The 26,022-nt window shown below is 45.0% G+C and overlaps 2 protein-coding genes across 10 annotated transcripts in view; one reads left to right on the top strand and one right to left on the bottom strand.

The window, feature by feature from the left end:
• The window catches only part of LRRC27 (leucine rich repeat containing 27), a 125,397-nt gene extending 99,771 nt beyond the window's left edge, over nt 1-25,626 (bottom strand). For 3 of the 7 annotated variants that reach the window (XM_033942756.1, XM_033942755.1, XM_033942750.1), the window contains exons 1-2: nt 22,926-23,022; nt 7,035-7,315 (exon numbers count right to left, since the gene is read on the bottom strand). In XM_033942756.1, the coding sequence (XP_033798647.1) occupies nt 7,035-7,259 (225 nt within the window). In that variant the 5' untranslated portion in view covers nt 7,260-7,315; nt 22,926-23,022. The other 4 variants (XM_033942753.1, XM_033942751.1, XM_033942754.1 and 1 more) reach the window with 4 other exon arrangements.
• The window catches only part of LOC117359614, a 387,942-nt gene continuing 387,490 nt past the window's right edge, over nt 25,571-26,022 (top strand). Inside the window, exon 1 of one of the 3 annotated variants that reach the window (XM_033942757.1) lies at nt 25,571-26,017. The gene's annotated coding sequence lies outside the window, so the exon portion shown is untranslated. The remainder of the gene's footprint in view (nt 26,018-26,022) is intronic. The other 2 variants (XR_004539280.1, XR_004539279.1) reach the window with 2 other exon arrangements.

Here is a 26,022-nt window from a genome sequence, read left to right on the forward strand (position 1 = left end):
GAGAAGAACGTGTTCAACCTCTCAGCTACCTCTTTATCCTCCTTAATCACTCCCTTCCTGTCCCCATCGTCCAACGGCCCTACTTCCTCTCTCGCTGGTCGCTTCCCCTTAACGTAACTGAAGAATGCCTTGAAGTTTTTCGCCTCCTTGGCCAGCCCCTCTTCGTATTTCCCTTTTGCTTTTCTAACCTCCCGGTGGCATTCCTTTTGGCATTTCCTGTGCGCCTGGTGATTTTCCTCTGTTGGGTCCTTTTTCCATCTCCGGAAAGATACTTTTTTGTCCTTTATCGCCCTCTTTACTTCTATTGACATCCAAACCGGGTCCTTTGATCGCTTGTTCTTGCAGCCTTTCCTGAAGTTGGGGACGTACATTCTCTGTGCTTCTTGCAGGGTGTCCCTGAATAGGGTCCAGGCGCTTCCCACAGTCTCCATCCTAAAGATGTTTCTGAGCTTCCTCTCCACCATTTCCCTCATAGCAATGTAGTTCCCTTTCTTGAAGTTCAGCGCAGTTGTTGCGGTCCTCCTAACTATGGGTGTCCCTCTTTCTAATGTGAATCTGATCGTGTTGTGATCACTGTTGCCTAGTGGTCCTCCCACTTCTACCCCTCTTGCAGGCCCCCCTAATCCGTTTAGGATGAGGTCAAGAGTAGTACCCCCTCGCGTTGGTTCTTTGACTAGTTGCTCCATGAAGCAGTCCTTCACAGCTTCTACAAATCCTATCTCCCTATTGCAGTTGGAGTGACCCGTACTCCAGTCTATCCCTGGGTAGTTGAAGTCCCCCATCACTGTTACATTTCCAGTCCTGCACTCCTGTCTCAATTCCGCTTCCAGGTCGTGTCCGACTCCCTCTGGTGTACCAGGTGGTCGATAGTACAGCCCCAGTTTTATGCCCGCACCCTTGTTTCCCGGTAATTTGACCCACATCGATTCCAGCCCCTCTGCCTTCGTTGCCATATCCATCCCGACCGAGTGGATAGAGTCCTTTATATATAGTGCTATGCCTCCCCCCTTTTTGTGGGTCCTGTCCCTCCTATAGAGCTTGTACCCCGGCAGCGCTACATCCCATTGATTTTCCTCTGTCCACCAGGTTTCTACAATTCCAATTATATCCAAGTTCTCCCCCTTGGCCATGACTTCTAGTTCACCCATCTTGGCAGTGAGGCTTCTTGCATTTGTGTATAAGTAAAACCACAATCTGAGCTACCTGAAGAGAAGGCGGAAAAGCCCCAGCATGGACTGCACCATTAAACACGTCAACTAGAACAAGAGCAACGTCCGCGAGTAGAAGTCGATAAAACTCATTCTGAAAGCCGTGGGGCCCCGCCGCCTTATGCAACAGGGAACCTCCAATGACCACCGTTAACTCATCAACCGTGAAAGGGGCCTGCAATCGTGCATTCTAAGTCTCCGACACCACCGGGTGAGAGACCTGATCAAGGTATAGCTCCCCCACCAGCGCAGAAGCCGGTGGAGCAGCGTACAACTCCTGAAAGTAATGTTGAAATACCGCTGCCAAATCTTCATCCCTGTGGACCAGCTCCCCAGCAGCCGTATGAAGTTGCAGAATAGGGGAAAATCCCATAGCACGCCGAATTAGGTTAGCCAACAACTTCCCGCTTTTATTAGCATGCAAATACAGTTGATATTTATAATAAGCCAAAGATTTCATAGCCCGGTTATGGAGAAGTTCCCTCAATGCCAGTTGCGAGGCCATCAGGAGCGCCCTATTTACTCCAGTAGGATTATCCCCATAGCAGCGACGGTCAACCTGAACCTGACGTTCCAACCAGAGCACCTGACGATCGCACCATTTTTTCTTTCTGCTGGAGTAAGCAAGGATCTCCCCCCGCAAGACAACTCTAGCAGCTTCACAATAAAGAAGCGAGTCCCCCCTATGAGACACATTATGAAAAGCATAATCTCTCCATTTGTCAACCAAAAAAGAATGGAACCCCTAGTCAGAATAGAGCGAGAGAGGAAACCGCCATTAAAAGCCCCTAGGGGCTTCTCCAGGAAACTCTAAAGTATCATAGCATAATCAGAAACATCATACCCCCCGATCTCCGCTGAGCTTACCTGAGGAAACAAGGAGTCTGTAAGCAGCCAATAATCAATACGGGACTGCGTTGCATGGGCGCTAGACGTATGAGTGTATTCGCGATCTCCAGGATGTAACACCTGCCACACATTGATCAACGATATGGACGAGGCAAATAATGGAAGGCCTCTGGTCGGGGCATACCTGTCAAGGGGAAGGGGATTAGATTGACAATAGTGGGATCAAAAAGTTGGTTAAAATCTCCCCCCATCACCACAGGAAGGTCCTGATGGAGGAGTCTGGTGAGAAAAGACATAAAGGATTTATCCCAAGTGTTAGGAGCATAGATGTTACACAATAGCAAGTCCTGCCTATTAAGAGTGACTTTAGCTAAAAGAAAGCACCCCTGCGGATAAGACCAAACCTTGTGAGTAGTAAGATGCAGACCTTTGCGGTATAATATGACCACACCTGCTCTCCGGTGCAAACTTGGGGACTCCAAAACCTCACCAACCCACCAACGGCGAAGCTTAACATGTTCCTCAGAAGAGAGGTGGGTCTCCTGCAAAAAAGCTATATCAGTCTTCTGTCGATTCAGTGCACTAAGAATTTTTTGACGTTTAACAGGAGAAGTGATACCATAAAAATTCCATGATACAAACTTAATCACCATAAAAAGTTAAGAATAGGGTAATAGAGAAAAGAACCTCACATAGTACCAAGGAAACCGTCCCAGCCAGCGGTTTTTCCCCAGAACCAAAGACCGCCCACTGCCCTAGAAGAAGCAAAACCAATCCACTGCCTCCCGGGTCCCATACGCACAACCAAGCACACCCATTCACAACCATACATATACTCTCCCCAACCCAAACCTCCCCACTACCCCCCACCCCGGTCCACTCAACACCCTCCCACCCCCTCCTCCTTCAAAACCCCCACACCCCAGGTCCAATGCAGTGAACTGGGAAAACCCAGAAACGAGTCCCACTGAAAGGCCCTCCCGAGCCCACCCCCCAACCTCCATGGAAAACAAGTGGTTCCCCGCCGGGCAAAAACTCCAGCCTAACATAAAAAGGGCAGAGAGAGAAAAAAAAAAGGAAGGAAAGGAAGCAACTACACCAAACCAGAACCCAGCTAATCCCAGCGAAGCAGGAAAATCTATGCCTGTAAGCATAAATAGAACAAAACAGGAGGCAAGAACAAATAAACACACAATGGCAAGAAACCAAAATCCCTACACATGAAGAATAGAGCAAGGAAGTCCAACATCTTGACGGACAATGTCGGCAGAAACATAGCCAGAAATCAGCTGGAGTCCTTGGATAGGGAACCGGCAGAAGAAAAGCAACCAACTACAAGGCATCCAACAGGACTTCTCCACCGGCCGCCAGCGGCAAGGCCCCTAGGCTCCCTGAGAGCCATAGCCACAGCGGAACAGCATGGTCTCCAGTCAGGAAAAGCCCAAGAACCTGGAACAAGGAAGATCAGCAAGATCATGGTCCCAGAGCAGCTCCTGCCAGGCATTGCACGACTGAGGCAGCGGACGCCGAGTCAAAAAAATGAGACCGACCCTCATGTTGAACTTTGAGACATGCAGGGTAGAGAAGCGCAAACTGGATATGCAGTGCATGGAGTTGACGACAAACCTCTGCAAACTCCTTCCTCCGGGCAGCCAATTGAACCGAGAAGTCCTGGAAACATAGAACTTTCTGATTGTTATATGACAAGGGGCCCTTCGCCCGAATAGCCCTCAGGATCTCCACTTTGTGGGCATAGTTCAGCACCTTAAAGATCACCACCCTAGGACGGGCAGCATCTGGGCGACGCATACCCAAGCGATGTGCCCGCTCAATCCGCAGGGGCCCCGCAGTTGAGGAGAGCTGAAGAGACTGGACCAACCAGGATTCCAGTGCAGCTGGCCATCCGTCAGATTCAGGGATACCAACGAGCCGCAAATTGCTGCGTAAGGAGCGATTCTCCAGGTCCTCCACCTTAAGCTTCAGCTGTTGAATTGTATCAGTCACCATCATCTGGGCCTCCTGCTTGTGAATGGCGGAATCCTCCAACGCAGACACCCTCTGCTGAAAATGCCAAACTCCGCTCCCAAATGGCTCACAGAGTCATCTAAGCCATCTAATTTTTCGGAGAGCTTTTGGAGCTGAGAGGTGAGGGTGTCCTGAATTGCCGCTTGCACCTCCGTAATAATATCAGCCACCCATTCCGAGCGCGGTGAAGGTGGAGACACGAGGGCCGACTCTGCCATCTTGGATTTGGCTCCGCGAGGCTTGTCCCGATCTTTGTGGGTCACTCGCACCTTGCACAGAGAGCAAAATAGCCCAATCCCCTGACCAAACAGAACGAAAAGGCAGGTTAGTCAAAGCACCACCGATAAAGCTGCCGACGGAGCAAAAAAACAAGAGCAGGCCCAGGAGCTCCTCTCACGCACGCCCGTTCACCATGACGGCATGACTCCTGGTGGGATATTATATTAAACAAATCTGATCCCGGGGAATGTCTACAGATAGAATGCCACTAAATGACTTCTAAAAGATCACTACTTGATATTAACAAAGAATCTTTTGCATACTAGGGAGTATCCTGCCGCGATCAGCTTAGCAGCCCCAGGAACCTGCCCACTCCTTGCTGTGATCGCAATCCTTCCCCCCATCCCACCCAGGAACTGCCGCAAATACCAGCAGGAGAGATGCCAGGCCCTCCTGCCCACGAACACCCTCCAAGAATTCAAGACATAGTTGGACAAGTTCCTGCTAAACTGAAACGTACGCAGGTGAGGCTGAACTCATTTGGAGCACTGGTCTTTGACCTGGGGGCCGCCACATGAGTGGACTGCTGGGCATGATGAACCACTGGTCTGACCTAGCAGCAGCAATTCTTATGTTCACCCCACTCCTTTGCCTAAAAGGTCTGGATTTGGGCGTTTGGGACTTGGGTGATTTTTTGATCAGTAATGTGGTATAGGAATAGACGTAATGGCAGTCTGGGCCAATACATTGCTAAACATGCAGATAGGCCATTCTCAAAAAAAACCCCTCAATTTGGACTTTTTTTGAGAATAGACATTTCCCTGCTGCCAACTTCAATGTCTACTGACTTAGACCAAAAGGAGACTTAGACCTATTTTTTTTATGCCCCTCCACATTTCTAAAGCCTATACCAATAAAATATATGCACCACCTGACTCTTGTCTCATCTTACTTCCCACTGCCTCTGAAGAAGCCTGAGCCTGGGATCCAAAAGAGACTAGAACATATAGAAAACACAAAAGATTACAGCCATAATCTGGAGGAAGAAAGGCTCTCATGAGGGTGGTGTCTAGGATGGCCCCAATAAACTGCAGATCTTGAGTCAGAATGAGATGTGATTTGGGGAAGTTGACTTTGAATCCTAGAACTTGAATAAAATAAATGATCTAAGATGTTGCTTGGACCACTTCCTGAGACGACACAACCTTGATCAATCAGTCATCCAGATAAGGAAAGACTTGAAGGCCGTGCGAACAGAGAGATGCGGCCACTACAATCAGGCACTTCATGAAGACTCTGGGAGTTGTTCTTAACTACTTGGATTTTTTGTGACTTATGTTTTTATATTTAAACTAAACTAAAACTTGGATTTGTAGACCAGGTCATCACCAACAAAGGAGCTCGACTCAGCAATAATTTAAAAACAAACAAACACTAAAACATAGAAAAAGGGAAAAGAAAAACAACAAAGGGAACATAAGTCAAAGAAAAAATAATAGGAATGATTTCCAAAATGATTTGCAAACAAGATTGTTTGCAAAGTTTTACAAAATGACAGCTAAAGACCCTATAAGACCCCTGAGAAAGGCATTTTTATTTTGCCGAAACATGGCCCGTTATGGGGTCATTTTTATTATATACATTATTTGGTTCATATCCTGTGGGTAACTTGTGACAATATACACTCTTTGTGGATTGTTTTTATGATTATTGTGTTTTAAGTTATTTGGACACTTGTTAAACTACAAACTGGTACATTTGATGTTCTTTTCCACAATCCTTTTATTTTACCCTTTAAATTGCTCCCGGGAAGGAAAAACAGCAACATCTCTTGAAGTGTTGGCCTTTCAATGTTTAACACAGATTGTGAGGTTTAGTACAGGCTGCACTATTCATTTGGTGTAAAGAACAACTTTGCTTGCATCTGCATACTTCACATCTCATTATTATTTGCATGCGGTGTAGTAGAAAAATCCCCCATTAACACGTGCTTCTTAGATTTGATTAACCACGCTTTACAAGCTCATATTATTACCAATTAATGCACATTCATAATTAATTGACACAATGTAGCTTTGTAATTGGATCCTTAGATTGTAAGCTCTTTGGTGAATCAACTTGTATCTGATTTTGAATAATGCTATCTACTGCTTAGAACATTTTTTTGAAAGGTACAGAAAAATGAATTTCCAAATACTATCTTTGCACAACTGTCAATTATTTTACATGCAATTAATATACCCTCACATCAATGACTGCTAGATTCTTGCCCAAAGTTTGGAAGCCCTTGGAATAAGACAAAATATTGATGTTCATGTCTGAAATACTTAGCCTGAGCAAACAAAAAGACATCCTTTCGCCCTTCAATAAGAACATAAGCATTGCTTCTGCCGAGTCAGACCATGAGTCCATCATGCCCAGCAGCTTGCTCCCGCGGTGGTCCCCCCAGGTCCATGACCTGTAAGTGATCCTTTACCTACAACTTTTTGTTCTCTAATCATTTAATATCCTGTATAGTAACCCTCTATCTATACCCTTCAATCCCCTTTTCCTTCAATAAGAACATAAGCACCCTGTTTTTACTTTTGACCTTATTCTGAACAAAAATATATTCAACACTTAAGTAAAAATATATGAATCAGAGAAATAAATTTAAATATGAAAATACATAACATTATTAGCACAGAGTAGAATTAATTTACAAATGTAAATATAAGCATTCACAAAACTTACTTGAACATTAGAAACTTTGTAGAGGTCTTTATCAATATAGTGAATATTTTTTCTACTAAGGTCCAGAGTGCCTGAAGAAGATGATTTTATGTTATATATATTGCCCCTAATCTCATCAGGTAAACTAGAATCATTGGGAAATTCTTTCTTAATAATTTGGTGAATTTCATTGCTCAAATTATCTCCAATGGCTTCTGTTTCTATAGGAATGCAGTCTATATCCATTTGTCACTAAAATATTGATTCAATGTCTCCACATTCTGCGACTAGTAAGCAGCAACCTAAAAGTAATGGCAAAAAAGGACTGTTTTAGAAGCCTCAAATAAGAGAATAAGCTTTATAACATTTGAATTAAAATACACTTTGTTATGCATTATCAATTCATTGATATCAAGCCAGGATAAATTTACCTTTCAATTTCTAAAGCATTTCTCAGGTATTCTGTGAACACCAGCTCCCAAAGAAAGAGAATATTAGACCATTGTTTCTCAACTTCTTCAAGCCATGTACCCCCTAAATCTAACACATCAATTGAGTACCCCCGCCCCTGACCCACCCCCATAATAATAGCACTAATTGTAATGCAATTTCTTCCATTCATTTTTCATATACACACAATATAATCTTATTACTTTATAATGGTAACCATAACATTAAAAAAAAATACAAAGCACACTGTATGCAGAGAAAATGTTAATTATCAGAGGTCAAGGCAGATGACTTTAAAATATGCAATGTCACCTCAGTAACAACTATAGAAAAATAGACAAATATAGTGCAAAATATAGTCAGCAGATATAAATTCTCAAAACTGACACTTTTTGATCACTAAATTGCAAATCAAATAATTTTTCCTACTTTTGTTGTCTGGTGATGTCATGAGTCTCTGGTTGCACTTCCTACTGACTGTGCATCCAATATTTCTTTCTTTCTGTCTCCTGCATGCCTCCTCTCCTCCAGACCTCTTTTCTTCCTCCCTCCTTCACCCCTATTGGCCACATGTATCCCTCTCTCTCTCATTGTCCATCTGTCTTTCTCTCATACTCTCCCTTGCTGCAAAGGGAGTGGAGAGAGAGAGAGAGAGATCATGTGTAGAATTTTTCACCACTGCCCACCAGCCCCATACCCATTTCTCCGTCTCTCACGCCTCTCCAGCACAATGCCACATCTCTCCCTCCATCACTATGTCCAACATGCCTCCCCCTAAATCCCCTTCAATCTGTCTCTCTGTTCCCTCTCCACCACCATATCCTACATTTTTCCCTCTCATCCTTCTATTCCCCATGCATCTCTATCTTACACCTTTCTCTCTATGCCCAATTTTCCTCTTTCTTCCTTTCCCCATGTGCACCATCTCTTTCCCTCTCACTCACACACTCACGCCCAATTTTCCCTTTCTATTCCCTTCCTCCTACGTCCCAAATTAGTGCCCCCTTCCTCCCTCCCTTCTGTGTTCCTTGTTGATGCCCTCTCCCTTTCTTCTGTGTCCTGAGTTTGTGCCCCCTCCCTGCCTTCCAGCCTTTGTCCCAAAATTGGGCCTCTCCCATGTTCCAATGTGCTCCTTCCCCCACCCTCTTTCTCCCTTTGTCCCAAATCATGTCCTTTCTCTCCCTTACTCGTTCCAGGGTGGCACTCGCTTCTTTCAGGGCCATCCAGCTGGGCTGCCCCATTTGTGGTACTTGATGCAGGGACGTGCGGGCAGCGTCTCACAAGCCTTCCCTCTGACATCAGCTCTGATATCAGAGAGAAGGTTTCTGGGTCAGCCACATGCAGCATGAAAAAGCCACTGATACATCCCTGCAACAAGTGCCGCTGAAGGCAGAAATGAACAGCCCACATGGAAGGAGGTAACTGGATCCCCCGCTGACCCGGAAGGCTTTCCTCCGACATCAGCTCTAACATCGGAGGGAAGCATTCTGGGTTGGCTTCGGTGGAAGGGGGTGGGCAGGAAGGAGGGCACGGGATTCCTTGTGGCAGCGGCGACTTCAGCGGAGGGGGCCAGGCAATAAGGAGGGCATGGGATCCTCGGTGGTGGCAGCCATTAAGGAGGAAGGGGGCGGGAGACCTGTGCAGTGCCGCATACCCCCAACAAGCGGCTTGCGTGTTGAGAAATACTGTATTAGACCATTCCTTTTAGAGTTATAATATTAAAGTCCCCTTTTACAAAGCATTTTAGCATAGGCCGATGTGGTAAATGTGTTTGGGGATTTTGCTGCGCAGTATTCACTAGCGCCGCTTTGTAAATTATTTCATAGTAGATGAAATTCTATTTCAGTTTCCATATATTGCTGGACTATGATAGAATTATTTATAACAAAAACAAAAAAAAAATGAACAAAAGAATAGGTTCTTACCTTTGCTAATCTTCTTTCATGTAAATCCACACTTTATTCCGGGACTAGTTGGTTATTTCCCTCCACCCACCAGGACTTTGTAGGAAGCCTCAAACTTCAGTGAGCTAAACTCCTCCCCATCATACCTCATCACTGTGCCTGATCCTCAGTCAGTCTTAAAGCAGCCAGGAACATCTGAAGAGGATAATAATAAGAGAGAGGGGAATGGGGAAACTCACCGGCAAATAAATCAATTCTGCTCATAACAACAAATGAAAAAGAGCAACAATGAAAAACGAGAGAACAGGTTATAAAACGACAAAACAGTGCTATAAAGAAACACAGCCTGCACTGTCAGAAGGGGGCCCCTGAACCTGGGACCCTCCGAAACTAAGTGCTAAACCCATTCTGATGGCACGTTTATAAAGGCTGGTCAGAAAACAGAAATCCAGCTTACCAGTACTTATAAAGGCAGATGATCAGTGAATCAGCATAGTATAGGGTGGGTTCCCAGAATAAAATCTGGATTTACAAGAAAGAAGATTAGTAAAGGTAAGAACCTAATTTTTCATTCTTGTGAAATCCACTTTATTCTGGGACCGGTGGGATGTAACAGAGCAGACCCGAAAATTCAGAGTAGGACTGATGAGTTGGCTGCCAAAACAGAGGCACTAAAAACAGCATCCTGCTTGGTCGCCACATCGATCCTGTAAAACTTGGTGAATGTATGCAAGGAGGACCAGGTAGCGGCAAATCTTGCCCAGACAAACAGCTGACTCTGCCCAAGAGGATGAAACATCTCTGGTTGAATGAGTCCGCACCGCAAAGGGGGGCTTCTTGCCAGCCGCCACATAAGCTGCAGAAATGGCCATCCGAATCCACCTAGAAATGATGGCCTTAGAAGTTGGCCTACATTTGCAGGCAAGACCTGCCAAAACAAACAGATGGTCAGAGAGACAAAACTCATTGCTGACTTCCAGATACTGCAACAAAAGCCTGTGCACATTCAGGGACCGCAACACCCAGTCCTGCTCCCTTGAACCAGAGGAAGCAAAAGCAGGAAGCTGGACTCCCTGATTCACATGGAAAGTAGAAATCACTTTTGGAAGAAAAGAAAGAACAGTACGCCGCATCACTGTGGAATCTGTAATACAGAGAAAAGGATCACTGAAGGAGAGGGCCCAAAGCTCCAAAACTCTATGGGCTGAGGTAACAGCCACTAGGAAGACAGTCTTGATCATGAGATCCATCAAAGATGCCTGCTCCAGAAGCTCAAACGGTGGACGAGTCAAAGGAGGAGAACCAGATTAAGATTTAAGGTTGGACAGGGAAGGGGCTCTTTGTCAGCTCATCTGGATGTAGCTTGGTTTCTATGGGGTGCTCTGCGACTTAGGCCTCCCTTGAGCCAACAACTTTTTGTGCTTTTGATAAGCTGCATACATCAAAGACACAAGGGTCAAAGACCTGACCTGGAATTTCCAGGGCGCTCTGTCAGTCTACCACATGTCTCCTCTCAGGGTCAGGGGCATCTGTGCAAAGACACTTCATTGGTGATGCTGAGTCACGGTTTAGAGAATCTAACTGGGCTTTGCGACCCAAATCATGAGCTTTCTGCCCTTTCTGTTCCATAGAGTGACCAGAAGGTCTAAGCCCATAGATCCTGCCCCCCCTTGTGTGCCCCATGGCACATGGAACAAGGATATTCCTCAGCTGACCATCCAACACAACGCTGGCATATGGGCTCTAAACCACCTGAGGGGTCCATAACAATAGATATTCACCAAAAACAAGGCAATTTGATGCAGGAGGAGGCTTTTAAAATAAAAATTGGGAAATCCAAGATGGCTACTGCAGCAGCAGCATTTTGGCACCAAAACGCAACCTGTGGGAGAAAAACTAAAAGTTAAAAATTATTCAAAAATTGGATTTTTGAGTTGGAGGACTCTTGGGTAAACTCTGAAACCCTTAACTTTGCTTAGATCAGAGCCACCCCGATTATCCCAGAGACAGTAATGAGTTGTACTCATAGACCTCCCATATGCTGTGCCTGCATCAGCTTCTCAGTGCAGCTGGAAATGGAGAAGGAATTTCTACCTCATACAAGCAAGAATGGCTCCAGTAACTTGTCTCTTCAGGCTGCCTTTTATCCAGGTTCCAAAAACCTGAAACCCTCGACCTCCTCACGCTCTCACATGATTCTTAAGGAAGTGGGGAAATGCACTTCACCTCAGTCAAGTCTCCTGGCCAGTCACGGGGTCAAATCAGCCTGCGCTCAAGCACTTGACTCCACAGGGGCAAGCACCGCTCTCAGGGGATCTAACCCCAAGCTCCAAGTGTTAAAGCAGGCCAGGCAGCATGTGCTCTTTTTAAAAGTGTGGTTTTCCCACTTACAGACTCCAACGTCTGACCCTTCTCCCAGGCACAGTTGTCCCAGGACTAGTGGGAACCTCTTAGCACAGGGAAGCCTTGATAAGACTGGATTAAAACCCCCAAATAAAAAAATCTAGTTCAGATCAGAGGAAAGGCTATCTTCTAAAGTTAAAACTGAGGAGAGAAGGTGCTGCCCGGAGAGACAAGGGGGGCAGAGAGAAGAAAATGATTGATATCTTCTGCAAGCAGCTCGTAAGTTGGCTAACCTCAGAGCCCTGATTGGAAGCTTGCATATGGCAGCACTCAAACAGTAATAGGCATCAGCTTGTACGACATTTACATAGAATCTGGAATCTAGAAAATGGTTTATGCATACTATGTAAAGTCATAGGTTGTTCCATAATTCTGTTATTCTGGCATTTTTCTTCATCACAGTCTACAATATTGGGAAAACAGAGAACGCTTTCAAATTAAATTGATGCTAAAGGAAATAATTGAGGTACACTTTTATACAAAAATATTTCATGGGATTGTGAGTTATACACAGATGGATGGCTATGGTATGCCCCTCTGATTATTCACATATTATTATAAAGAACTTTTAGTTGTGATCTGAACTTTGTGTTCTTCCAATTTTTGGGTTTTTTTTTTGCATTGTTAAAGGAAATAAGGCATTGTGTATCCAGGGCTGGTACAAGAGTACTAAGCACCCTTGGCGAACTTGTAGCCTCAGACCCCCCTCCTGTTAACTTTCAGGCCTCTAATCTGCTCCCTTTTCCAGAAAACATCACGCTTTTAAACTTTAAAAAAATTTTGTGTGTATATGTGTACCAAACACTCACTAATGTGAAAGTGATCTCTAAAAATCAAGTTCAAGTTTCATGTTTATTCATGGCTTGATATACCGACCATTACATGTATCTGGGTGGTTTACAATATTAAAAATTAGAAAGATCTAATATAATTTTTTTTTAAATTATTATTTATTTATAAATTTTCAAATAAAATTCACAAGAACATCTTGCTACATGAAACATGAAAGAGAAGGAAATTATTTCAAAAGAACAAAAAAGAAAATTTCTTACAATATAACCAAATCTTAATCCCCTTTTCTTAGACTACAATTTCAATAAGGGTAGTCAAACATATTAAGGGAAAAATTAATTACATATCATTTGCAGTAAAGCTTAGTGTGAATCAACGACTAAGTCAATAAATCCCTTTTCCATTCATTCCTTGATTTTCTTAATATCTAGAAACTGCTTCAATTGTTCTGGAGAATAAAATGCATATTTGACACCCAAGTACTTGACCAGGCACTTACAGGGATAAGCAAGAAGAAATGTAGCACCTAATTGAATTGTCTCTTGATGCTAAGAGAGGAAATCCTTTCTTCGTTCCTAGGGCTCCTTTTACGAAGGCGCGTTAGCGGTTTAACGTGGGTAATAGTGCACGCTAAACCGCCGGCCGCGCTAGCCGCTACCGCCTCCTCTTGAGAAGGCGGTAGTTTTCCAGCTAGCGCGTGATGAAAAGTCGTGCGCGTTAAACCCGCTAACGCGCCTTCGTATAAGGAGCCCCTAGTCTTACCTAATGTTTGGGCCAGCCTTGCATGTATTATTGTTCTAAAGGCCTGAGATCTAACATTGAAGAACTGCATACATTTTTATGACCATAGATTTTAAGGGTGCTCTAGTCACATGGTAGTAACTTTATAACAAGGGACCTAAGACTGTGCCTTTATAAAATAGCCTTCTCAAATCCTCCTGCACAAAGTTACACCTGTTTGAAGGCAAGAGTAACTTTGCATGTCCACATGTGTATATTTTATAAAAATGCATGAATAAGTGTCAATCTTGCTCCCACTCAGCCCATTTTCCTCTCCCCTCTCCAGGAACACCTACACACACATATATCACATAAAAGTTGATGCTATATTTTCCAGGCACCTACTGTTATGCATGCATACAATAGGACAATTTTATAAACACCTACTTGAGTATTTAAAACACTGTTCCACATGCTCAAGTTGCTTATAAAATTATCCACAAGATGTACACGTTGTGAAATAAATATTTTTAGATAAAGAATATTTTTATCGAGCTGGAAAAAACAAGTGCCAGCTCAACTGAGTGACTATATTTCAGAATTTTGCCACATGATGGCAGATAGAGAAGTGAGGACTGAAAAGAGAAGACATAGAAGTACGCCTGGACCCAAAGCCAAAGAGAATGAGAAGGGAGACGAAGCTGCTGGGGCCAAAAAGGAGCAACTGAGGCTTAAGCCATGAGGTGAGAAGAGCATCAGGGAACTCAGGCAAGGCCTGCAATGAGGAGCAATTCACTGCCAAATTCTATATGTGGAGCATAAACTTAGGTGTGCAATTAAATGCCCAGTTTAGAATAGAGTCAGTTATACACATATCATAATTAATTAATTTGCATTACTAGGGCCACCTGCACAAGAAGCATGCCGTAAGCCCAAAGTGTTCCGAAGTATCTATGGGTACTGGACCCTGTGTTGGGAGATCCACCTGAACCTTCAATCTGAGGCCTTTGTCTCTCTGTAGGTAAACTAGAACCATATACCACAGTCTGCAGGGCCAATTGGGTGCCACTAGGACAACCAGCCTTGGATGACTCACAGTCCTGCAAATGACTCAACCTAGCATGGACCATGGGAGAAATATGTAAAAGAGCCCCTTCTCCAACCACAGCTGGACCATTGCATCCAACCCTGCACTTCTGAGCTCATATATTGTGTTTGCTGCTGAGGCTATGAGATCCATCGCTGAACATTGGTGTTGAACACTTGTGGGGAGAGTGAACACTCCCCTAGGTCGAGTATCTGCTGACTAAGATAGTTGTCCTGAACATTCTTCACTCCTGCAATGTATATGGCTAAGCCTACAGATGAGTTTCTGCCCACCAAAAGAGGAGCAGAGCCTCTAGACATAATGGGGCCCTCCTAGTGCCTCCTTGTCAGTTGATATAGGCCATCACTGTTGCATTGTCTGAGAAATCAGTGTTCCCGCTAAGCTGCGCTGGGGTGCGCTGGCGCACAAAATATTACCTCGCAGCGCACAAGTTTCTCGTCACAGCGCACACAGTGTAGAGCACAGTTCTTCAACAGCCGGTCCGCAAACAAAATCTTGCCGGTCCGCGAAGGATTCGGTCCCCGCCGCAACGAAAGGCCGGCGTCAGCTGACTTGCAACTTCCTGTTGCAGTCGCTGTGCCGGGACTCCTGCCTTCCACCGCGTTTGCCTCCTGCCTTGTCTCCGCACCTCCAGACCAGCAGCGGCAGCTGTGTATGCTTTTAACTTCGGCACAGAGCTGCCCTTAATCAATAGTTTAGCGCGGTTTCATAAGGCAGCCTCGGGGCCTTTGCTAGGCCGGCCCACATCGCATCATCGAAGCGGGCCGGCTATCAAAGGCCCCGAGGCTGCCTCATGAAACCGCGCTAAACTATTGATTAGGGGCAGCTCTGTGCCGAAGTTAAAAGCATACAGAGCTGCCGCTGCTGGTCTGAACTCTTGGGCCGCTGAAGGAGGGCAAAAAGCAGCTGTCCTGGAGGTTTCCCTTCCTCTCGCCTTTACAGGTTCCTTTTTTTCCACCTTTTTTTTTTTCCTTCAAACGGCAACGGGCCCCAGCATCGACATCAATCAAGTAAGTTCCACTGTCAATCAAGCGGTTCTGCTCGGCCAAAGCTTCCCCTGTGACATGAGCCACCCTCAGGGGAAAGAAAGTGACCCACAAAGGTGAGGGGAAGGGGGGCAGATGATGGAAGTTGGGGGGGGGAGAGAGAGAGAGAGAGAGAAGGGGCAGATGATGGAATGGAGGAGGTGAGAGAGAGAGAGAAGGGGACAGATGATGGAAGTGAGAAGAAGGGAGAGAGAGCAGAAGGCAGATGGATGTCAGTTGAGAAGGGAGAGCAGATGCTGAATGGAAGTGGGGAAAGAACACATACTGGATGGAAGGAGGAGATAAATAAAGGGGGAAGAAAATAGTAAGATAATGGAGGGGTGAGGGAAAGGGGTGACAAGCTGTGTGTAGACACAGTGAAAAGAGGGAAACGGGACTAAATAGTAAGAAAGAATTTAATTTAGATGGAGGCAGAAAATAGAGAAGGAAGACCAGAGAAGAAAAGGGAAGAGAGAGCAGAGAATGATCAGATCTGAGTGGAGGAAATGAGAAGAGAGATATGCTAAAAACCACAGGGGGGAGGGAAGGATAGAGATGCCAGACCATGAGGGGAACAGAAGGAAGATGATGGATGCTAGACCAAATTGGGGGGGGGGGGGGGGGGCAGGAGGAGAGATGGCAGGGAAAGACAGACAGTGAATGGAAGGGGCAGATGCTGGACTGAAGAGACAGAGAAGGTTATCATGCTGCTGTACCGGGCCATGGTACGCCCTCACCTGGAGTACTGCGTCCAGCACTGGTACTTTAAGAAGGACACGGTACTACTCGAAAGGATCCAGAGAAGAGCAACTAAAATGGTTAAGGGGCTGGAGGAGTTGCCGTACAGCGAAAGATTAGAGAAACTGGGCCTCTTCTCCCTTGAGCAGAGGAGATTGAGAGGGGACATGATAGAAACATTCAAGGTACTGAAGGGAATAGACTTAGTAGCTAAGGCAGGGAGAACGAGAGGGCACTCTCTAAAGTTGAAAGGGGATAGATTCCATACAAACGTAAGGAAGTTCTGTGGTAGAAAGCAACATATTTATTTGGCTCATAACTTGCTGGCGCCCGATATTTTTAGCTCACAGTGAAAAAAGTTTGCTCACAACACCCGCCCGCTTAGAGGGAACACTGTCTGAGAATGCCCTGACTGCCTTGCCTCTCAGGGACTTCGGGACTGCAATGCCAGCCGATTGCCTCTGAGTTCCAGATGATTTATGGTCTACTTTTGCTGAGTTGGGGAACTATTTATTTATTTAAAAACTTAATATACTGCCTGGAGTCACAACGGTTCCAATTAAACATACCCAAAGCAAGAAAAACAAAAAACAGTAAAAAAAACATTCTTCAAAACATCAACACATATGAAAATCAAATTTACAAATCCTTCAATAACATATTTAAAAGAATACAAAAATGGCTGACAACTTTAGGAAAGACAGATCAGAAATATGCATCTACAAACAGTTTGTCTTCTTGAAGCTATAATGATCTGCACAAAATCTTAATTGCCCAGTAAGCTTGTTCCAATATGATATTCTGGCAATGGAAATCATTTGGAATTGAGTTGCCATATATCTTACATTATCAGCTCTCAATGCTATCAATTTCATTTCCCCCTCAGATCGTGGTGCCCTTGGAAGTTTATAAATCTCCCATAGAGATTGAAACCAGAATGGCACGGTTTGATATACTATTTGATGTACCAGGGACAGCACTTTAAACTGAATTCTTTGCTCAGTCAGCAGCCAGTGCAAGCTTTTCAATGTGGGAGTTATATGGGCAGCCCTCGTTACCCCAGTAATCACCCTACAACCCTGAACTAGGCGTTTGTTTCAATGACCACTCCCCCTAACTATAAAGGCTGGCATTGGTTGTCAATGTCTCCCAGGAGGATATACAGAGAGAAGCTGTCTGCAGCCACCACCTTAAGCTGTTCCTCACATCCAGTGTCCATGGAAGCAGTTGCTGAAGCGAATCTATCTGAAGAGACCAGGAGATAGGAGAGAGTCTTGAAGGGGACTCATGTGTTTCCTGGCCCAAGGGACCACCTCTATGGCTCCCACCATCAACCCCTGGATGTGCAGATAATGACACACCATCAGAGGTGGACTCAGAAGCAGGTCCAATATCTGCTTCTGGAGTTTCTGTCACTCTCATTTAAACACGTTAAGAAGAGAGTGGACCTAGTCTGTATCAAATCCTGAGAATCTTCAAGAAATCCAGTATGATCAAATTCAATAGATACCAATTTATCCACACCCTGTTCAACTGGGAGGTTTTTTTTTTTTTTTTGGGGGGGGGGGAGGGGGTTGGAATATAATAAGAGCAAGAAAGAAATTGTATCAGCATTTTGTAACCCTAAGACCTCCCTAAGATATATCTGAAAAAGAATCTCAGAGAATAGCAATTAGGTAATAGGAAAATTAATCAAACACAGATTTATAGATCTTGCAGCATTCTCCATCATTTCAAGGTTTAAATGTACATTATAGGAATCTTTAACAGCAGAAGTAGAGTGTAAATTAGAAACCTGTTTTTCAACCACCAACATTTATTTATCAAGAATCTGAATCAAAGTAGCCCACTGTCTGATCCAGAGCATTCTTTGGGCAGAGACGGAATAAGCAGATACTTTGCTCATGTTAAAAACTTCATATAGGGTATCTGCTAAATAATCCACCCCCGACAGTAATACCTTAGGGCAAGGGTAGGGAACTCTGGTCCTCGAGAGCCATATTCCAGTCGGGTTTTCAGGATTTCCCCAATGAATATGCATGAGATCTATTTGCATGCACTGCTTTCACTGCATATTCATTGGGGAAATCCTGAAAACCCGACTGGAATATGGCTTTCGAGGACCGGAGATCCCTACCCCTGCCTTAGGGTATGCGTTCTGTTCCACGGATGGAGTCTGGCACAGCATTTTATGGCAGGGGTGCACCACGAAGGAAGCCTCAGCTGCCGCCCGCCACCACTTTCAGACTTAGAGCTAAAGCCTCAACTGTCTTTTGAGGATCAAGTCCACCCTGTAATACTGTGAATCCTTTAAGATCATTCCTCCCTTACTAGGGAGCAAAGTACACTTAGGGCTCCTTTTACGAAGCTGTGTTAGTAGCTTTATCACACGCACCTTTTTAGTGCACGCTAACCCCATACTAGCCGAAAAACTACCGCCTGCTCAAGAGGAGGCGGTAGCGGCTAGTGCAGCCGGCAAATTAGCACGCGCTACTATGTGCGTTAAACTGCTAACGTGGCTTCGTAAAAGGAGCCCTTAGTTACATGCGCTACTAACAACTCCACCTAGGTGGGGTAAAATGCTGCTGGAAATCAGGAATTATCAGGTACAATTTTGTCATAGCATTGGCTATCCTCAGAGGGCCCTCTGGTGCTTCCCAGTGCTCCGTCAGCATCATGGTTATCTTTGGATGCGAAGAAAAAATATGGACTTGGTCTTAGATCTGCTCATAAGTGAAATTTGAGCTGTGGGAGTTGCAAAATTTAATTCCCACAAAGATTCTCTAATAATAAAAGTTCACATAAGCTTCAAACAGCAAACTTATACAATCAGAGTTAAATCCCTCACCTGGATCTCTGCAGGGGAACTTCTTGTACCCCCATAGGTTCTGAGGCATCTCCGCATTTGCCGCTGACATTGAGTCACCATATGAGGGCTCTAGGGGGGATTTATGCCCCCCAAAACAAGTTTCTTGTGACTCTAAGACCTTAGAGGTACCAGAGGGGGGCTAAGCCCAGTGCTCCCGCTTCCCTCACATGCCCCACAGCTCCTCAGCCAGCCAGCCAGCCAAAACAGGCATGATACAGGAGTAGAAAGGCCTGGGGAGCCCATAAATATAATTTATTATCAAAAACAAGGTGTTTTGAGGCAGGTAGAGGCTTTTAAAATACAATCAGGAAATCTAAGATGGCCGTTGCAGCAGCCAGAAAATGGCCCGGGAGAGCTATATAAAACTTCCAAAAATGAAGAAAATAGTTTTTTGGAGGAGGGGGACCCTATAGGAAGCCCCAGAGACTTTCAGAAGTCCAGTTCCTGAACCACCCTTAAGTCTCCCATAGATAGTAATAGGCTGTACTCACAGAACTGCTTGGTGCTTTGCCTGCATCAGCTCACACAGCAGCTACGTAGACAATGGAGAAGATTTCTGCCTCAGACAAGCTTCTAGAATTCTTCAGCCACTTGTCTCTTCAGGCTTCCTTTTAGAAAGGCTCTTACAGCCTGAAACCCTCGACCCCACTAGTTCCTAATGTATCTTTGGGGGGAGAGGATGCAGCTGGCACCCACTACAGTCCTCTGGACCAACACAGGGACACTCAGCTTGTACTCAAGCACCTGACAAATCAGGGGCAAGCTTAGCTCCCAAGAGAACATTCCCCGAGCTGCCTAAAAGTTAGTGCAAGACAGCTAGATAGGTTCCTTGTAAAAGGGTTGCTCTCCCGGCTATAGCCCTCTGGTCCAGAGACTGTATCTTCTCCCAGGCAGAGCTGTCCCAGGAATCCTGAAAACCTCAGAAACACTAGGAAGCCTCAAAAGTAGGATAAAAACCTGAAAATAATAAATCAGATGTAGAGCAGATGAAAAGACACCTTCCCCTACCACTTGCAAAGGAAAAATTGAGGAGCTGAAGCACTGCCCAGTGACACAAGGAGGTGGAGTTCAAAAATGTAGTTAATGCTTTCTGCAAACTTCACTGGTGAAGGGAAGGAACCCACATGTGAAGCCTACTGAACCCTTTGCACTGGAAGGTAGCTCTTGCTCTTAAATGGCTATCATTTAATCCACAGTTACCAGGGTATATACTGTAGTTCTCACAAGCAGAAATTGATTTTTTAAAAGGGCTAGATTAAGTCATCGTAATAGCCCCCCCCCTCCCCCCGGTACTTTTCAGTTTGCCTATGCCTTAGTCCAGCCCTGCCCAGAGGCAAGGATCAGCCAGAGGAGCACCATCAATGATTTATTCTCAGGACACCACCATTCCAGCATCTGCCTTAGCTCCAGTTTACTAGATATGACTATGTATATATTTTAAGAGTCTTTATCATATTTGAAAAAAATGAAGTTAGTCTCTGCTGGTTCTGGCACTTTAAAGATAAGTATCTTGACCCATTAGAGTTTTATAACCAAGCATGAACACTTTAGGCCACTGTATCTAAAACTGTGTGCCTCCTGAGATTTCAGGTGTGCTGCGGTACACTGGGGAGGAGGAGAGGCGCCAATGCCAGCTGACTGCCTACAGGATGTGGCTCTCATGTTGAGAGGCACATCCTGTAGGCAATCAGTGGGCACCAGTACTTATCCTTCTCTTGGCCCTCTTGCCTTCTGGCACTCCCCACTAGCATCTCAGGGCCCGTTTGGAGGGCCTTCAAACACACACGGACATCGACATGATGATGTCACGCATGCGTGTGATGTCATCACGGCGATATCCACGCACTTCCAGGTGCTTCGAGCCACAGCCATTACCTTTAGTGTGCCGCGGCTTGAGAAAGTTTGCAGGACACTGCTTTAGGCTTTTGAACTTGAGCACATAGGCAGTTTCAACATGCAATAAAAAAAAACAACATCAAATTTATACTCACCAGTTGCTATAATTATAAAAAGTGAAAATTTTGATGTAATTGCAGTTTGAAAAAAAAACAAACCAACCCAACAACAAAAAAACAGACACCATATTACTTATATTAATGCTCCCAGTTATTTAAGTAAAAATCCTATTTTATAGGCTCCGTGCAATTAATTGTTTTTCATAACTAGTAAATTTTGTACTTTTCATCAAAATAATATGCAATATATAATTGCAGCTTTTTTCCTTAAACATTGCCATAGCACATACTAACTCTGAATACAACCCATTCAATAAGATCACTATGCCAAAACTGCTTTTGCTAGACTCCATTTCCCCATCCTTCTTGGCCTCTCACCTGACAATCAACCCTGCCAAACTCCTTTCCCAATCATTTCCAGGCTTCCTCCCTGCCATATATACCCCCTAACCACACCCCTGGCTCTTCCTCCTTATCCTAGGCTCGATGTTCCCTCCTTCTCATGGGCTTCACCCAGTCTCTCCATTCTCACCTATTCCTCCCTTCCCCACTTTGGGCTAGATTCACTAAGCCCACGGATCCGATCCGATCCGTGGCTGGGGGGCTGATTCATGAAGTGTCCTCATGCAAGTAATTACAATCAGAGGCATGCCCCCAAACCTACCACACGGATCACTGAAGAACGATCCCGAAGCAGGGGCAAACCATCTTCTTTGCCTGTAGATGGTCTGCACATGCGCTTGCTCTCCGTAGAAAAAACTTTTCTTTTTTTTAATTTTTAGCAATGTTTGTGCTTTATTTTACTCACCAGCGATCCCGGTTCCCTTCATGCCCATGCCGGCAGCCATGCCAGCTCTCTCGGCTCTCCCGGCTGACCCAGCTTTTCTGTACTGTACCAGAGGAGACCAAAATGAAGTCCGTGCCGCCCCGACTCTTCTGCTTTCTGCCGCCCTTCCCCACAGTGAAGCCCCGCTTTAAACCTGTGGGTTAAAACCACAGGCTCACACTGCAGGGAAGGGCGGCAGAGAGCAGGAGAATCAGGGTGGCAAGAGCAGGAAAGTCGGGGCGCTGATTCCTTTTGGGGCACAGCGGCAGAGATGCAGGCATTTCCTCCATAAGCAAAACAAATAGCAGGATAACTATTAATGTGGGTTGCCTTCTTTAGAGCCAAAAGGATTTTTTTTTTTTTTTTTTTGCAAACTTTAAGGAATTTTTCAGCTGGGTTGGAAAAGAAGGAGGCAAAGCAGCAGAAAGCAGGGTTTTTGCTGCAGGGCAGGGATTTGAGAGCAGGAAAAGACGAGAGCACTGGTCCTCAACAGTCGCTTCTTTTTTGATCGGCCAGCCCAATCGATGTTCCTTAAATTGTTTAGTGACTCGCTCCTTCCTACATTTTCATGCCATTTCCTTCATTTGCATGCGCGGATCGGATCAGAGGTTGATTGGCACCAAGGTTAGTGAATCGGGTCAGAGGAAAATTGGGTCGGTACACAATCGCAAACACGATCGGTGGGCTTATTTAATCTAGCCCTTTGTAGTTTGTGTTTAGAAGAGGGAAGGAGCACACAATAGCAAGCAGCAGGAAGTACAGATGGGCTTTAGAAACGGCAAAATTGTTTCTTTAAAAGATAAATTTTTGCACAACAGCACATAAAATACCTAATTCGCATATGTGAAAAGACATAAAAGCTTTTGTTTCAGAAACTCTCTATGTTGAATTACTAATTTACTATTCCTACCACTACTCATTTTTAAGTCTTAAGTGACAACCGGATCCAAGTACTTTTAAATCTCCCCAATCAGCTCTGTTCTGTGCATTTCCCAGACCTTATTCCGAACGTGCATTACTATATGAACCTTCTCATATAGGCTGTGGGGAAACATGAAAAATGCGAGAGATTATTTAGGTTGAAAAAGAACAGTGCATTTTAAATTACAATTGAAACCCTACTTCTTTTTCCACCTGTAATGTGCTCTTTCTATGCAGCTCCTTTACAGTATACTCCTACCCCAACAGCACCAAGAGGAAACACTGCTCCAGTGTTACCCACAGGTTGCTAAGGCTATTTTAATGTTCCCTTGGCAACCACAACAACAAGAGGAAATGCTCTACGGATGCCTAGAAGTTACATAATTCCTGAAAACGTGGAGTTTGAGAAGGCAGTTCCAATCTGTCAGATCTCTGGAATGCCGAGTCCTGTGTCAGCTGTTCAGTCTCATCCCTGCTTAATTATCAGACCATTTTGATGGACTGCAGCTGCCCCCACTGTCCGTCATTTCAACAGCACGCTAGCCTTTTCACAGCCAAACGTAGTCGAAGAACCAAACTAGCAGCAACACCACCACCGCCACCGCCAAATATCGTTTTTCCTCTCTCATTTTATTATTCATTTCTATTAAGTTTCACAATATAGAACAGAACACAGACTACTATGTTATCCTTAATCATGGTTGCATCCAAATGTTATTGAAAAAAAGAGTACCCCAAAAGGGGAAATAATAGAAAGTAAGTTATAACTGTTTATGATGTTTGGCAAACTTTGGGGCCCTTTTACTAAGCTGTGATAAGCACTATAGTGGCTAACAGTTTAAAATGGCTTAAAGTGCCTGGACTTCCTGGTAATTTCCAAGTCTGCAAGCTAAGTCAGAGTGCTAATAATATTTGTTATTTTTTTGTTGGGGGAGGGGGTGTCTGAGGGGTAGAAGTGAGTATTGCACTAATTAGGGAAGGGGTAAAACATGGACCTTGCAGATCTCAACCGCATGTTCTTAAAAATCTTCATTTATTGACAGCTGTGGTTTCAGATTTCATGTCTGCAGGTCCACGTTTTAGCCCCTCATTCTACCACTGTAACTGTTGCTGTTTCTGACCCCACTGATCTGTGCTGACAGTCTTACTAATAATAATACATTTGAGGAAACATTTCAGCTAAGGGAGGTCTGCATTTTAGCCCAGAGCTGTGGCAGGAAAATGCATTTTTGCTTGGTTCAACCTGGTCTTCAACCCAGATCGGCAGGGCCCAAGACAGCTGTCTTAACCTCTAGGCTATTTTCTTAGTATGTGAAATAATAAAGTTTTGCCTCTTTTAGTCTTAGCATAGGTTATCGCTCTGACAGACCTGCATGACACTTTAGCTCTGATGGATCCTACTGCTTCTCCCTCCCTATGCTGAGACTAAAAGTGGCAAAACTTTTGCCCTGAGGTCCGTGCCACTTTTAGTCTCAGCACTGGATATTCAGCACCAGCCAGTATCTGGATACCAGCACTGAATATCTAGTGGTTTTTTACTCACAGAGATGTTGTTTTTAAAAATGCTGACCACTGCAGGATTAATATTAATTGGCCCTTAGGCCCAAATTCTCTAAACATTGTTTTAATTGGTGTTAATTGGCGTGGTCATTGATCATGTCATTTATTTTCAAACATTTTTTATTGATAGCAATGGAGAGTCAATGATACAGCATAACAAGCAAAACATTACTAATAGGAAGACCAAAACAACAATGCAAGGAATAAGGCTCCAGCTATCAACAGTTTTATATTAAGGCCTAATTTAATGTAGTCTTTCCCCACCCCAACCCACCCCAAGCAGCGCCCCTCTCCCAAACTCAATAGCCTGACAAATCCATAATACAAAGGAACCCCCTCCCCACCTTGACACCCACATCAAATCCTACAGTTGTACTCTCTTAAGACCAAGTTTCTTAAAGTCCCAGAGGGAACTAAATCAACCCCCCTCTATCCAAAAGTAAAACCAGAAAGCTATCCATCAATGACTTGAATGCAACTGAGGGACAAGGTTGCTAGCTCATGGTCCCAGCATGTTTAAGAGCAGACTACACCCCTGTGGGGCTAACAAATCTAGATAAACCACCCAGGTGAGCAAGAACTATACACACCATTTTGGTTGGAGTTCAACTGCATGAACCTTCCAGGTGGCCAGGTGGACCGGTGCTCTCCACCTCTAAAATGAAGGTATGACGGCCAAAGTCCAGGATTGTAATTTGTGAGCCAAGAGACCCACCTTACGACAGAATAAAGTCACTCCCCTCCCCTTCGGCACCCCTTGGAAAGCACCCGGCAGAACCAACAATAACTGCCCACAATGGGACACTGGAGGAGAGAGCACAAGTATCGCACCACCACCCCCCAGTAGCTTTGAATAGGCCAACAGTCCCAAAAAAAGAATGTGAAAAAGAATTGGGCTTCCTACCAGATTTAAGGCACGGAGGGGGGAGGGGAATCAAGACCACCAATTTTAGAAAGTTGAATTTGAGTGAAATATAACACCCTTGCATAGCATTCACACAGCCCTCCTCCAGTAACTAACCTAGGAATCTCTTTGATATTGCTTAATATATCTTAGTGTTGTCAAATCGATATGAAGCTCAGTCTAGAGAGCTGCACGGGGACGACAGGAATCCCGCAGGTTCCCCCTTCGGGTCGCGGGGATCCCGCGGGGTTGGAGGCAGCGAGAGAGAGGCTCCTCTTCTTTTCCTACCTGCGTCCTGCAGCACACACACTAGCCGACCGGAAGTCTAACCCCCGACATCAGAACTGGCGTCAGAGAGAAGGCTCCAGTCAGTCACGTGAAGGGTAGCGAGCAGATCTCTTCCTGGCTGAAGGACACATAGCTTTCACCTCTGTCCAGCTGATGAGGGGCCTTGCAGTCCTTTTCCTCCAAGCACCCATGAGCAGTGGAAAGGCTGGTCAGAGGTGGCGTACTTGGCCGCTCTGTAGAGCAGGGGAGCGGTGTTGGAGAACAGCACCTACCCCCCCCCCCCATCTTCCGAATGGTTCTGCCCACTGGAAGCCGAAGTGTTCATCAGAGCCTTGCAGCCCTGCTGCACCCATTCGCAGATGGACCAACATGGCGGGATGGCTGGCTTGCTCCAGCACCGTGCACACCGGGGCATACATGGAGCAGAGGAAAAACTTGAGCTCCGATGAGCAGTGTACCTTTACCAGCGGGTAGAACTGGTGCACCTCCAGGCCGGCGTCCTCCTGGTCCTTGTGGCCCAGCAGTTCCAGTTAATTAACAGGTAAC

The sequence above is a fragment of the Geotrypetes seraphini genome, chromosome 4 (assembly GCF_902459505.1).
Source record: "Geotrypetes seraphini chromosome 4, aGeoSer1.1, whole genome shotgun sequence".
In the NCBI taxonomy this organism is placed as follows: domain Eukaryota; kingdom Metazoa; phylum Chordata; class Amphibia; order Gymnophiona; family Dermophiidae; genus Geotrypetes; species Geotrypetes seraphini.